The 15744-nt window shown below is 36.9% G+C and overlaps 1 protein-coding gene across 5 annotated transcripts in view; it reads right to left on the reverse strand.

The window, feature by feature from the left end:
• Csmd3 (CUB and Sushi multiple domains 3) overlaps positions 1 to 15744 on the reverse strand; it is a 1035998-nt gene that overhangs the window by 79843 nt on the left and 940411 nt on the right. For all 5 annotated transcript variants that reach the window (XM_040730388.1, XM_040730387.1, XM_040730386.1 and 2 more), the window contains one exon: positions 15260 to 15405. In XM_040730388.1, the coding sequence (XP_040586322.1) occupies positions 15260 to 15405 (146 nt within the window). The remainder of the gene's footprint in view (positions 1 to 15259; positions 15406 to 15744) is intronic.

Genomic DNA, 15744 nt, shown 5'->3' on the forward strand with positions numbered 1-15744 from the left:
ACCATGTATAAACATGCATCAAAAATATGCAATATTTTTGAAAGAATGGAACATATTTTTATTTATTAACGTTCAAGTACACGTATAAGCAAGATTGCAATCAAGGGAGAGACTTCATAATTGTTAGAATAGTTTTGTCTCTTACAGTGTAGTTCTGCCCCTTCATTCATGTGAGATGGTGTGTAACACCTTATCATTTCTTTTTTTTTTCCTTTTTAGAATGATCACATTTGAAACATGTATTTGTTTGATGCTTTTGTACCCTCAGGGTTCATCATAGAATTCCTTGCCCTTAGGAAAGTGACTCATATCAAATAACAGCTCAGTTTGTCAGTTCTTTCAGGCAATATTATAGATACTTTGCTAATAGCATCTCAATTGAACTTCCCAAAATTTATCTTATTATCTCTATTACTATCTCTATAATGATTCCCATTAGACTGAAGAGAAAACTAAAAGGATAAAATGTACACCAATCACACAACTGATGTGTGACTGAGTCTGACATGAACCTGCTTCATCTAACGCTGGAATAATAACTCATCCTGGGACATTAATGTACATGTGTGATACATGGATGTGGAACACACATGTGTCTAATGATTGCTTTTAAACATCATGTACCTGGCTTAAACTGGCATTTGGTGTCCTTTAAAGACCATCAAAGTAGTTGCTGAACCCAACCCTCCTAGAAACTAACTCAAGGTGGTTTCTAAAATCAATAATACCACTATATTTTGTTACATTTTTATTTTCTCTCGGAATTTTTACAAACATGTTAAATTCTTGTTCATTTGAGAAACTGGTTTGTACCCGAGGCCAATGAACGTGGGTTTTTTAAATACATGTTAAGATTTGCTACTTAAACAGAAAAGATGGATATATAAAGAGAACACAACATAAAAACATGCTAATTTATACAACATGGCAAAGTATATGGAATCATGAGAACATGTAAATTTCATCTTATTTCAAAGACTACATCTTCAATATTTCACCTATTGAGTGGGTTTTTACTGGAACACTAAGGAATATCAACTAGGCCAGCTAAGAAGTCCTGTAAGGTAAAGTATTGGAAGAAATGCAGAAAACACTCAACATTTCTTCCAGTTCTAAAGGGTTACAACACCCAGAGGCCATCACAGATTCAGAGGGGAAAAAAGAAAAAGAAAAAGTAACCTTGCAAACAGACTTTAGTGACAGATTCTTGCTGATTTACTATCATCTAACCAAGAGTCATTTATAAATGGTTGTCTAGTCAGCTTCCAGGTTAGTAAAGGCAAAAAGAGGAATTTTGAAATATATAAATATGAGTGATGAACTAATACAGAATGATGGATTAGCGTCTGCAAGATGCTGTCTTAACTTTACTGCAAAATTCTTCCTGCTTGCTCCTTAACCTAATTACAAGGTAACTTGCTGGTAGGGGATAATTTTTTTGAGTAAAACACCACATACACAGAAAAGATGTGCTATTCAAGAATAAAACAGAACAGTTCAGTGACAAGAAAGCCTATGGCAGAAAAACATGCTCAGATTCTATTTAGGGTTAGTGAAAAATAACTAGAAACTTCCTGAATTTACATTTTATAGAGGCCTGTTCTCTAAAAATAATGAGGCCAGAGAGGGTCTCAATGTTCTTGCTACATGAATACAATAATACTTTGGGGGACAGGAGAGCTGGCTCAGCATGTAAGAGCACTGACTGCTCTTCCAGGGGACCTGGCTTCAATTCCCTGTACCCGTATGGTAGCTCATTCAGTTTCATGGAATCTGACACACTCATGAACAGACATATACGCAGGCAAAACACAAATGCTCATGAAATAAAATTATTTTAAACAATTATACTTTTACCTGATCTATGGATGTGAATTCTGAACAATCCATAGATGTGTGTGAGGGGTTTTGTTGCTGTTGTTTTGACACTGGTTTTCTCTGTGTAATAGCCTGGCGGTCCTGAAACTTGCTTTGTAGACCAGGCTGGCCTAAAACTCATAGAGATCCACCTACCTCTGCATCTCAACAATTGGATAAAGTTTTTCTACCTCCATCTCAGTGATTTCAATAATTCAATTTGGATTTGCTGCTTTTCTAACTTTATGCTTCAATTTCCAAATCTACAACAACAAGCTAATCATCTCTTCTATGATCCTCATGTCTTTCTCTATTACAGTGTAAGCTGAAAAAGTCACAAAATCATGCTTTATGTACAGTACATATAATCGTGGCTGGTTTTGAAATCCAGCCATGTGTCTAATTGTTCTTTGAGTCTCCAGGTAGACTCACACAAGGGAAAATAATTGTTTAACTGCCTTTTAATACAACCTGGTAATTGCCACCTATCCCTATGTCTAATTCCACAAATATGAGCTAAATGAATGACAGGTTATAGGTTTTCTAAATACGCAAAGTCTCAAAACAAACAACCATTCTTTTCCAAAATGTCTTCCAGATTTAAAGTTTAAAAATGAGTATACACGGAGGCAACTGTGAGTTAGAAGGGAGGGAAGAAAAAATAAAGGAGTCAGAAATCTAGACATCAAGATAAATTTCTAATCAAGTGATGTGTCATACACCTGTATACACTTTTATAACAGAACCACTTGTGAGGATACAAGGAGAAGATTACAAGTTCTAGGCCAGTATCAACTTAGGGCAAGATTCTACTGAAGACTGAGAAGGGGAAGAAGAGAAACTATCTGTTGCTTTAATCCCCCTAGTTCACGATGCTGTTATTGTTATTCCAGAAATCCTGTGGAACTAATAATCCACATTATTAAATAGGAATTCAGTGTTTTTTATGTTCTGTGTCTGTCTTACACATCACTGAACTGTTGAAAAATAATCTAGACAGCACTTAAAGTCCTTGCTCCTCAAACATGAAGACTGGAGCTCTGATCCCCAGAATCTACATATAAGCTGGACAGAGATATCTGGTCAGCTAGTTATCTGGAATTGATAGAAGTCTGGATGCAGTCATAGGCCCTGCCTCAACAAGTAGAGGGTGTTGAAAACAGATTATGACAATGTATAGGCCAACCAGGGGTAAATACTGAGGTTGAGGTCAATCTTAAACACCAAGTGAGACTGTGTCTCAAAATACAGTAACACATTGTTTAGTATTCTAAACTAACCAACATCAACTTCAGGCTTCTACATATAAAGTCACACATGTAAATGTCCCCCCTCTCCCCTCCTCTTTTTCCTCCCTCCCTGCTCTCCTCCACCTTCCTTCCTCCCCTCCCCCTCACTCTCTCTTTCTCTCTCTCACACACACACATTCACTAGCGTGCACTTACACACACACCCACAGTTCCACACACAAAAAGAAAAGATGTGATTTAGTCTGTTCTCAATAAGACACATTTCTCTCTACAACTGCAGAAAATAATAAGAGTTGGAGTAGTTTTCCTCATTGCCCTATTATTGATTACAAGGAATACACACTGAATGTCATGGGCTGCAGACTGAGTCTATATGCTGAGGTTGAGAATGCTAATTACTTTTATTATCCCAGGTCTCTCTTTTGAAAGATCTGCTTCAATTCCTGTGCATCCTCCAGGAAGCTTTTCATTTGACATATGAGGCTTTACCCACAGTTTCATTGAGGGAAACTTTGTCAGCCCAATATTTGTCACCATACTATTTAGAGTGTCACTGTCTTGTACGCTTCTATTCTTGAGTCTTTCACACATCAGTTCTTGCTTCATAAATAGCTTATACTGGAGTACTTAGCAAATCTTTACCTTTTGGATAATACTTATCATGGCTCCTTAGGTTGTTCATCAAGTAAGTTAGTATTGGGTTTGAACTATGGGTCATATGTGATGACAGATGTGAGACATGCACCTGAAAAGGGTGCTTGATGGGGGAAGTCCTTCTGTGTATATGTCGTCCTATTGGTTGCTAAATAAAGCACTTTGGCCCATAGGGAAGCAAGATAGGTGGGACTAGGAGTTGAGGAGGATTCCAGGAAATGTAGTCAAGAGTAGAGGGTCACCATGTGATCCCGGAAGAGAGGACACATGAGGCTGCATCCTCAGTAAGATAAGACCCTATGAAAATATATATTAGTAATTATGGGTTAATAATTAAGTCAGAGCTAGCCATTAAGATACCATAGCAAATGGCCAACAGCTTCATAATTAATATAGTGTCTCGTGTGTTACTTGGAGGCTAAGACAGCAACGGGACCCAGGCAGCTGGCAGGAAGAGTACATGTTACAGGTACTTTCAATGTTTCTCATATCCACATTGATAATGGATGAGAAAGATGTGAACCAAACAACTACCCAGTAGAATTTGAATATTGCAAGCAAGAGGTGTTTGTGATGGTTGTGATGATGCTGGTGGTGCTGTATTGTGTGTGTGTGTGTCTGTGTGTGTGTGTGCATGCGTGCGTGCGTGTGTGCATGTGTGTGTGTGTGTGTGTGTGTGTGTGTGTTTGGAAGAAGGAAGACACAGGGGAGAATAAACCTCCCAGAGAAGACAACATGAACAGATACAGAAAAGGAAACATGATAATTGGGTGTGAAAGCTCTTGAAGTGGAAAAAGTAAAAACATAACTGAGCTGGAGAAAAAGGAACAAGAGAGCGGAGACCATGTTTTAGAACTATAATTATTTTAATTTGATATCAACTAAAATTTTTTAACCAAAACTGACTACAACAGGACTAAAAATAACAACAACACCTGGAAATGGACAAGAGTAGACCCTGAAACTGGTAAACAATCTATTCCAAACTATGAGCTGGCATACGTTTTTTTAGCTCCAAATAAACAGTTCTTGAGAAAATTTGAATCTCAAGAACCACAGAAGTAACCCAGCATATCCCCCACCTAGGTTGCTATGCTCTCCTTAAATACTAACCAACATTTTGTTTTCTTAAAAGAGAGGTTAGAAAGAAGCAAACATACCAACAGCCTAGCTGGTGCCACAGAGTCCTCTAGTACACAGTCATAAAATTTTAAAACAGTTGGTAACCTAGTATCGATTACAAATTTTTAAGTTTTGTGTTCTAACTAACAGTACTTCTAGGTTACTATCATTTCACTTGTCTTGCTATTTCTTATCATTTGTCTTAAATAAAGATGATCTCCCCACTGATCATACTATATCCAGGCGACATATGCCATTCTCAGTTTAACATCTTCATTCTCCCTCTGGCAATTTTCATAATATTAAATCCACGAATTTCAATATGAAATCTATATTGGACTCAATACAGTTTCAAGAAAAGTGAGACTTCTGGTAGTAATAATAACTTTTGCCTTTTGGGGGTGGTATGACTGACATGGAGCACAAAACATTCAATAAACAACTAATACATACTTGTTGAAAGTCTGACTTCTACATAATTTATAGAAAAGGAGAGAGGAATAAATATGGACAAGCTAGGTACAAATTCTAGGATGGGAGAGGAGAGATTCTTGAGACCCAATCACAACCTGAAGAGTAACTGATATGGGATAGACACGAGCAGGAAGGGAGTCTGTTTTCATAGTTAGTGGCTACTCATAGTTTGCCCATGGAAAGTAAATGACATCACAACCATGCACATATGAGTATCACTGATTGGGTTTATTAAAAAAAAGAAGATATAAAATTGAAAGGAAGCTGTGTTGCTTCCACAGGAAGAAATGAAGGGAGGAAACAGAGGATGGACATGAAAAATATACACTGTATACAGTATAAAATTTTCAAACAATAATAAATTTTCAAAAATGAATCCTTACCTTGGTTTTCTTATTTATAATATGGATATAAAATTGAAGTTTGATTAAAATCCTTTATAGACTTAGAATGGAGAGCCACACACATCATTTCCTTTTAGCATCAGTATGACTATGAAAGTAATTCTTCAATTCTACAACATGTAACTTCCATATTAGCTACTCTTCCTCATAAACATCAAAATGCTCACCAATGTCCGAAGCAGAGCAATAGACTCACTCTGGCTCAACACTAATCAGTGTCCTTTAAAATTGCTGAGACTCTTTGCTGTTTGACAAGGATTTATAATACACTAGAATAGTTAATCCAAAACATATTCTATGGCTGAGCATAACAAATGTGTATTCTGTGTTACAAAAAAAATACTCAAAAATATTTTTGTGTCCAGAATGTTAAATTTGTGAGACTCTCTGAGAGTTACATCTCCAGGATGAATTGTATGAAGAGGAAGCCTGTCCCTGAAATATGACTTGCACACTTATCAAGGGTAAAGACGACTGTTTATTGTGGAAGGTACTTACAAGAGAAATCGGCAACCCAAGTTGGTTTCAGCGGCTTCCAACACCCAACTGGAATGCCTAGTAAGAGGCGAGCCTCTCTCCACCCAGTCCTTTATTTCCTGCCTTCTCTCATGTGACTGTGACCACGCCCAAATGGGCATGGTCAGTGCTAAGGGTACTTAAGATCTCTCTCTACAGAAACCCATGAGTAGGAGAGAATCTTTGCCAACTACATATCTGCCAGAAAATTAAGATACAGGATATATGAAGAGCAACACCACCAACAAGAAGAGAGTCCAGAAAACACATGTCGCAATTAAAAATGGGTTATACATAAACAGAATAGTCACTTTAGTAAATAGAAATGTCTGAGAAATATCTTAATAAAGATTCATCTTGGATTTGATGGAAACAAGCAAACATCCAAGCTATAGAAAAGACTTTAGGTTACTATCCACAAATTGATTGTAACATTCAATTGCTGAATATTGGGTAGTCTAGTTGCTGCCTACACAGAGAGTTTCAAGCCCACCGACCAGTGGTCACAGTACTGGAAGTTGCCCTGCTTTCTAGCAGAGAAGAAAGGTAAGCAACAAACCAGCATATGTTACATGGTTACTTGCCTGCCTGCAAGCTATGCTGGTGTGATAGAGCTACAGATGTTGTAGGAGTAATCATCCACTTTCTAATTGGACTTAAGTGTCACTCTATAAGATGGAGACAGTGCCTGACACTGCTTAGGTGGCCAAGTATCTGAGACTTAGATAAGTCCATGGACCTAGGGAAAAAAGTCAAATTCTGTTGCTCTGCTAAAAGAGCACAGAAAATAAAAAGGACTCATAACAACAGTGCTGCATGCAAAGATCAGGGCCTTGCTCATCCATCATTAGATAGTTCCTCCTGCAGTAGATGAGAGTTAACACAGAGATCCTTAACTGGACTATGTGCAGAGAGTGGGAGATTTGGGAACACAATTAGAACAGTAAGTAGGATATCTTCACCAAACTCTAAGACTCAGGATTCAAGGAACTATGTAGAAGAAGAGGCAGAAGAATTTAAGAATGTGTGTGTGTGTGTGTGTGTGTGTGTGTGTGTGTGTGTGTGTATGAATATGACAAATAGGGACATAGGAGGAGTTGAAAGGAGGGTCATGGGATGGGTTGGAAAGACAAAAGGAGAAAATGATATAATTCCATTTTAACTGCAATGTTAAAAATATAGAAAAAACATCATTAACCTTCAAACCAACAGGACTTCACGCTTCACATAAAACAAGCTGTGGCTACTTCTGAGGAAGGCATGAAGGTCTAGTACAAGCATCATCAATTTAGCATGGGTTAAAACTTATTTCTGAACTGGAAACAACCTTATGTCTCTGTATTTGGGGCTGCGTGGGAGAGAGCAGTTGACCTAGAGCAGTGAGTGGTGGTAGACAAAGAGACACATTCACTCGGGCGGAAGCAAGCTGTATAAATGATGTCACCTCCATTTTAAATAGCCTAGGCGCATATTGGATTTCAGACATTTCATGGAGTGCTCTGCTTCGAAACTTTCCCACTGATGACTACTACGAGAAAAGATGCATAGAATTGCTCTTTTCGGGTTTTCAAATTCACAATTTATCTCCATCTCTATTCTTCTCAGAGGCAGCATTGTGTTTGACATGTCATTCAGCTTTGAAGAACCATTTTACTCTTTAACAACAACACAGAGGCATTGTATTCTATGTTCCAGTATCTTAGAAGATATGCGGTATTTAAGTAAGTGCTGGGTTTAAATGTGCATGGGTATCTGGTTCCTGGCCCAATACATTTACTTCTTGCAGTCGCTTTAGAATTTCATTCTGGCCATATTTTGGGGGTTATTTTTAATTTCCTATTTTTCTCTGCAGTGCAACATCCAACCCAATTCCAGAAAAGAATGCCACATTTATCTATGTCCATTCAACTGAGCTATTAGAGGCTGTTAGAAAAAAGAAAACAGAACCCGGGCAAACTGCCATTTTTTTTCTCCAAACCAAAAAAGCACAAGTACATAACCTTTTTGCTAAGTAAGGACATACTATTCCTTATAGACGATGAAAATAATGTTCTCACTCCATTATAGACACTGAGTCCTGGGTTAGTCCAATGGTGACTCACATTAGGTCAATTATGACTGTCTGTAGATATGAGAAATCTCTGGGGTGGTGGGGGATGGAGGTATTGATAATTATGTACTAGGTCTTGTAATTTTTAGTAAAATTAATTTAAACAGTTACACTTGAAAGCAAAGTAAAAGTTCTTTACTAAATGCTTCCCAAATTGTAAAGAAGATGGAAAATAGAAATATCCTTATGCATATATCTGCTTACATACCATATGGCAAAAACCTACTATGAGTTACCATAAACCATGAAAGTGTTTCTGTTGTGCTTAAGTCAACCTACTTTGTGTCTAGATGAGGGAGACTGTCAGAGGGGAGCAAATGTTAATCCTTGGCTTCAAGAAGAGGAGAATCTGTTCTTAGGAAGATAACAGGGAACAACTTTAATTACTTTATGGAAAGGGGGTCACAGAGAGCTCTGGAAACAAAGGTATCAGGAGCTTTCAGAATATCACAGGAAAATTCCAGTGTCTGTTGTGAGAATAGACACCTTCTCATGCCTATGGGTAATTGAAGGTATCGTGACACAGCACCGAGTCCATTAAAGTCTGGAACAAAGGGCGCTGTTCTTTCTGGTTGAATTCCTTGCCCATTAGCAGATAAGAGAGCATTAGCAGTGATAGTGTTTCTTTTGCAGGCCTCGGTTTCTGCTGGTCATTTATCACCACAGCCTGTGGGACTTGTGCAGAAACATACTATACCTATCATTAGCTATCACTCCAAGCCTCTGTGAATATTCAGCACTGAAATAAAAATGCGGGTATCTGCTGACATGTCTCATAGGAACTGTCTTCTAGGGAATAGAAAGAGTTTCACTAAGAACGGACACCAGACAAGGTAATTATTTGACCCTATTGGAGAAAGATGTAAACAAGACCTTGCCATAATAAGAATTGTGAAACTAGAATACTGTTTAGGTCATAGTATTTAAACAAGGTTGTTCCATATCAGCTAATGTGACTGAGTATTATACCCATCCCAATTACATGTATGTAGACCATTCCTCTGTCAAGGAAAACAACAGATGTGCCAAGATGCCTGAGCATAAAACCACTCTGATTTGGGGGCAGCACCTAATCCAAAAGAGAACTATGTTGATTGGAATCGTTCCAGCAAACTGTCTCACACAATTCACAACGTGTTACTCATCTTCCTACAGTGGGTTTTGAGATGCCATAGTGTTCATCTTTTGTGTATGGTCTCACTAATTACAGCAAGTCAGTCAACTCAATTCTGTTTAATAAAAGCTGTGCTGATGATGATCTTTGATCGGATCAGACGCCCCAAGATGAAAAATAGCAGACATAAATATCAAAATACAGCATATGCTTTTGATGAGACATCTATTTACCTAATCACTGGGTTCACTTTTACTCATCTAAATAATAGTAAATGGAACTATGCGTTGCTTATACAGATTGAGTCTATGTAGTTATACTTGGGTTTTACCACTGAGTTAACAAATATACATACACACACAGAGACACACACAACCCATTTTAATATCTAAATTCTCTGTGTGCTTTGAATACCAAAATATGAGACCTCTTAGGAGGGCTATTCTCTCCTTTCTCTGTCTCTAAGTTCCTCTTTGTCCCCATATCTCTATCTCTCTGTCTCTGAGTCTGTGTCTCTGTTTCTATCTCTCTCTGTCTCTCTGTTTCTGTCTCTCTCTCTCAACTGAAATATAAGTATAGGTCATGCCTGTAACTTGTATAAGGCAAAGGGGTTAAAATTATCCTAAAATATTTTATAATTTTGGTTATGAGCCTAGCCTTTAATGACTGAGCCATCTCTCCAAGCCCCTAAAATATTTTATATAAAAGTGTCTTTACATCTGCAGAAGCATCTTTTAGTATAAAATCATTATATAATAAGTGCTCTTTCCAAATACAACATCAACTGTGTAGAAACTATGCACTTAAAAGATGGCCAAACAGGTATTATAGAGAGCATTCCCCGGGAACCCGCAGATCACTGAGCACAACACCTTCACAACTTATTCAACACAGGGAAATAGAGCTGGTGCCTACCTAGAGCCTTCACCCTTATATACTAGTGTGCTTCGCTCCTGCAGGCAATCTCCACACTACTAAATTAAAAAATAATAAAAACAAACACTTGAATCTACAATGATGTCTTGATTGCAAGAAATGCTAATGCAATGGTGTCATGAACCTTGATGGATGATCAACCAATGTCTGGTTTGTCTTAAAGCCACTCCATGAGATGGACCCCACAACAGATGCTGCTTGGATGACCAAGAACCTGGCTCTACTAAAATAATATCGCACTAAAATGACTCCTAATGATACTCGGCTATACACACAGGTCAGCATCTCACTCAGCCATCATCAATGAAGGTTCCTCCTACAAACACAGAAACCATAGCCAGACAATATACAGTGTGTGAGAGACATGGGAACACTTAATGTTAAACCGGATGGGATGTCTCCATCAATACCTACCCACTCCCTTGGGGCTCAGGGAACTCTTTGGAGGAGGAGTAGGAAAAAAAGTGTAAGAGCCAGAGGGGATGGAGGACACCAAGAAAACAAGACCCTCTAAATCAGGATGATGGGTACCTGTATAAACTCACAAAAATGGAGGCAGTATGCACAGTGAATGGAGAGTCAGGACCAGATGGGGTCCTAGAGTAGAAAGGAAAATGGCGACTTGCTCCCAGCCCTAATGCAGAAGTTATCTCTAATTGAAAATCACTTGTAAATGAAAAGTTAGCTTTGTCTGGAAGTCTCACTGGAGAAACAAACTACTCCTAAGGTTAGGATGCATGCATGCAGGAGTTGGACAACCATAAATGATGAAATGACATTTTGGAGGCTCATTGTCTCATAATGTCCTGTCAGGGTTTTCTCTTTAAAAAAGGATATATATATAATTTTCTCAATTATCTTTCTCTCTTATATCCTTTAGCTCCTTTGTGTATATTATAGCTTCTGGTTCTGTTTATTATGGTATGCCAGATACACCTTTTAGATATAGGGCCTTTTTTGTCCTGTTCAGACATGTTGTATTTATTTTACCATACTTCTATATTATATTTTTATATTAAGATCCCTCAGAAGCTTTTTTTCAAATGAGAGTCAGAAAGGAGGTGGACCCAAATGGGAAGGGAGGTGGGGAGTTACTGATAGGTGTAGAGCAAGGAGAGACTTCACTTGAGATATAGTAGATGAAAAAATCTATTTTCAGTTAAAAAGATGTTATACACATGCTAAATGCATTATTAAAAACAGTATCACTATACAATCAACTCATGCTTTACCATAAGAAGTTCTAATATTGTAAAACGCCATAACATAATAATTACAAGCAGGCATTACATCAGTCTTCTATCACTAGTGGACATTTAGGTAACAGTGGCTACTTGAAGCCACAGTTTACTATATACCCTCTAAGTACTGCCTTTTTATACATATGTTTCCATGATAAAATTCAATTTATGCATTAAGAATAGAAATAGATTAATAACACTAAATAACATTACAAAAATTCAGGAATTATACAATATGTTATAATTTAAGTTTTATGAGTTAATTTTGGGAGTTTTTCATTTATTATTTACTGGACACAATGGACTATGGAATTGTAACCACTGATAAGGGGAAGCCACTGTATGCCCAGTATTGCAGTATGAAAAATGAGATTCCTTTACACTCATGTATTAGAAAATGAAGATGCCCACAACAATGAGCTGACATATCCTAAAAGCAATAGCCTGTGTTTAAATCAACAAGCCCAAAGTTCAGTTCTGTGTTTTCCATATGCCTTCAGCATAAGTCTTATTTCCCATTTAGAACACGTTGGGCAAACATTACGGAACAAACGCAGCATGCTGACATTCACACGACAGGCACTGCCCTGCTCACAGCCTGTGTGTGGGTCACATGGACAGAAGCACTGAGACATTTGGAGGCCAGGCTAATTAGGAAGGGTATTTCATTTAACAATAGATTTTAGCTATTTTATTGCTGTTTATAATCTTTCTTGAGAGAAGTCACTGTTTGCAGACAGAATGACCTGTTTCTACTTAACGTTCTACGCCTAGTCTATCAGTCCATTCCAATATCTTTATTGAGTTTATGCTTTGCTCCTGATTATTTAATTTTTCATTAACCTTTAAAATTATTAGCACCAGGTTCGTAATGTACCAATGTAAAATAGAAATAAATAACATAGGAATCAAATAGTGTGGGTCAAGCTTGCCATGTTTTCATGGAATTACGTTATTAATATTACAGTAATGATTATACAAAGTCAGTGACTGTAAAAGATACCAATTAAATGGCTTTTGTGCAGTTTACACTTAAGAGGTCATGGCATAATAAATGTTATTATCATTTATCATAATCCAACTTCATTTTGACCCCGTATTAGATATCAAGGAAAACTCTAATTAACTGTAGGGAATTATGGTTACAGTAATGGAGAGGAAAATCAAAAACATTTCTTCAAATGAGAAGGAAATATCTCAGGTGCAGTTCTTTTAGTATTTTTCTGTCTGTTTGCCTTTTTAAAAATTTGTTGGTTTGTTTGTTGTGTTTTTTTTTTCAAGACAGGGTTTCTCTGTGTATCCCTGGATGCTCTGGAACTTGTTCCATAGACCAGACTGACCTAGAACTCACAAAGATCTTCTTGCCTCTGCCTGCCAAGCAGTGGGATTAAAGGCATATCTTGCTGTGTTTTGTATTGCATTCAATACGTGTAACTTTCATTTTGCAAAGGTTTTTATGACTGCTATTTTTTATCTGAAAAGAAACTTTGGATGAAAGTTTTACAAAATTCATATGGCTGACTAGATCTCATAACAGAATAAAGGGGGGCACATATTTCCTTTTAAAAATACACTAAAAGTAAATCCTAAATGATCAATATTACCTTACGAAAATCTTGAAATTAATCACATAATACCCTAAAAAAAATGACTTATGTGGCAGTGGAAGGCGTAGGGATCTTTATAACCAACAGAATTTAAAGAAAAGGGAGGGAGCAAACTGCTCTAATTTTAGATTTTTTTTATTTAGTTGAGCTTTTAGATTTCATTATTTTATTTCACACTTGTGAGAGTCTGTCTGCTTGCGTGTGGACCACATGAATGCCTGGTATCTGAGCATGTCAGAAAAGGGTGTTGGGTTCCCTGAAACTCTAATTACGAATGGTCATAAGCTGGCATATCGGTACTGGGAATAAAGTCCAGGTCCTCTACAAGAGCAATGTCTTCTTTTAACCACTGAGACTTCTTTCCAACCCCTATTTAATTACTTAAAATAAACACAAATGACTGGGCTGGAGAGATGGCTTAAAGGTTAAGAGCACTGTCTACTCTTCCAGAGGTCCTGAGTTCAATTCCCAGCAACCATATGGTGACTCACAGCCATCTGTTATGAGATCTGGTGCCCTCTTCTGGTATGCAGATATACATGGAAGCAGAATGTTGTATACATAATAAATAAAATCTTTTAAAGATGGCTACCTATATTGTAATTTATTAAATAAACATATAAAATGGGGCCAATTTGATGGCGTAGAGATTTAAGGCACTGGACACCATGCTTAATGACCTGGATTGGTCTCAAGGATCCTGTAGCCTGGAGGGAACGAACCAATTCCCACAAGAGATCCTCTGATCACCACACATACACATGCACACACACAAAAAAATGAACAAAAGAATGAATAAATACTAAATGGAAAATAAGTAAATAAATGTACAAAAATAAAATCACCAAGTAACATTTAATGACTACGACATCTTATTCTAACAATGAGCAAGATGAGAATGCCTTAGCGAGAAAAGGTAACAAGCCATGTGGCTAAACATAGATAAGAATTATTGATTAATTTAAGTTGTAAGGGTTTGTTAGTAATAAGCATGAGCAATAGGCCAAACAGGTTATAATTAATATAGGCCCTGTTTGTTTATTTGGAACTAAACAGCTATAAGAGCCAACAGACCAGAAATATTCACCTACATTAAACTATGGCATATTAAGTTGTATACTAATATAATCATCAAAGTGCTGTCACTGTGCAATTCTAATAAAACTTTTACACATTTAATTTAGTAGATTATAAATCCTGTGAAACATTTTGATTATTCTGATAATGTTATGTAAAGCAGGTTGTGATTCTGTAAGACTATAGTCATAGACTGTAAAATATGCAGTCACTATAAATAAACATTTGTTATCTACAATGAAAACAATTGGAAGCATACACATACAAAGGGTGATTTCTGTGAAAATATAGCATCTCCTCTAAAAGTGAATGCTCTGAATATAGAACTCAGAACAATTCTGTGTAACCAAATAATACTGAGTCCCCATAAGTAATTTCACAGGGATAAAAGTTGTGAACTTAATGATCTGGAATCATGATCTAAAAGTGTATGATTCTTGCAGCAAATACAGCTTTGAAACAAGAGCATAAATGGATGAGTAATGTGATCCAGCGCAGAAAGATATTAGATGCTAATTTTGGAAAAATTCACAGCAGGTTGACTAGATTAAACATTTTTCGTACAGAGAATCTATTGCTGTCTCCAAATTACATGCAGTAAAGTATGAACAGCTGGTTCTCCTTTATTGGTTTCCATGCAAAATGATTATTTTCCGCTGGGTAATTACTGACTGATTTATTTCCTATATCCATTTGCTCACACATTAATGTCCCTAAGTACTTAGAGGAGGTCATGGTTTGCAAGCAAATGGGTTTGAAATGCATAAGTTACACTGATGGTCAAAGTGTCAGATTTTAATACATTTTTCAATCATTGGATAAATATATATCACATGCAATTTTTCAGGACAATTTAAATGGTACCAAATGAAATAGAAACACTTAGATAATACCAACCATGATAACTGAGCACAAAAAATCCACTTGTTGTGAAGTCACTGTGGAATTTGATTAGGATTTGATTGGAAGTGCTGTATACTGATTCCAATGCAGTATTGCCACTGAACTGACCAATCTGGGGTGAATTTTGGTCAGGTCCATCCCTATTAGACAAGGGTTGGGAAGGAGAGAATGAGACTGATGTTTAATAGAGTTCTGAATAAATTTTGTGAAGGTATTGCACATAATCGCATATCTACATTAAGAGCAAAGTCAAACATTCCTTGAATGAAAAAAATGATATTGGTATGCCATGCACCTACACAAGTGATAACATGCTAAAATATGAAACACAAAAATGGGTTATATTTTTACCTAGATGAAATGTTCCTATATTAACAGTAATCAACGAATTGACTTTAGGTTTTAACTGGCACTAAGAATCTCTTTAAGGTTGTGGTGACGTCTGTTACTTTCTTTGACAGCAATCTTGAGAATCAAAG

This window comes from Mesocricetus auratus, unplaced genomic scaffold (genome assembly GCF_017639785.1).
Source record: "Mesocricetus auratus isolate SY011 unplaced genomic scaffold, BCM_Maur_2.0 Super-Scaffold_100023, whole genome shotgun sequence".
Classification (NCBI taxonomy): Eukaryota; Metazoa; Chordata; class Mammalia; order Rodentia; family Cricetidae; genus Mesocricetus; species Mesocricetus auratus.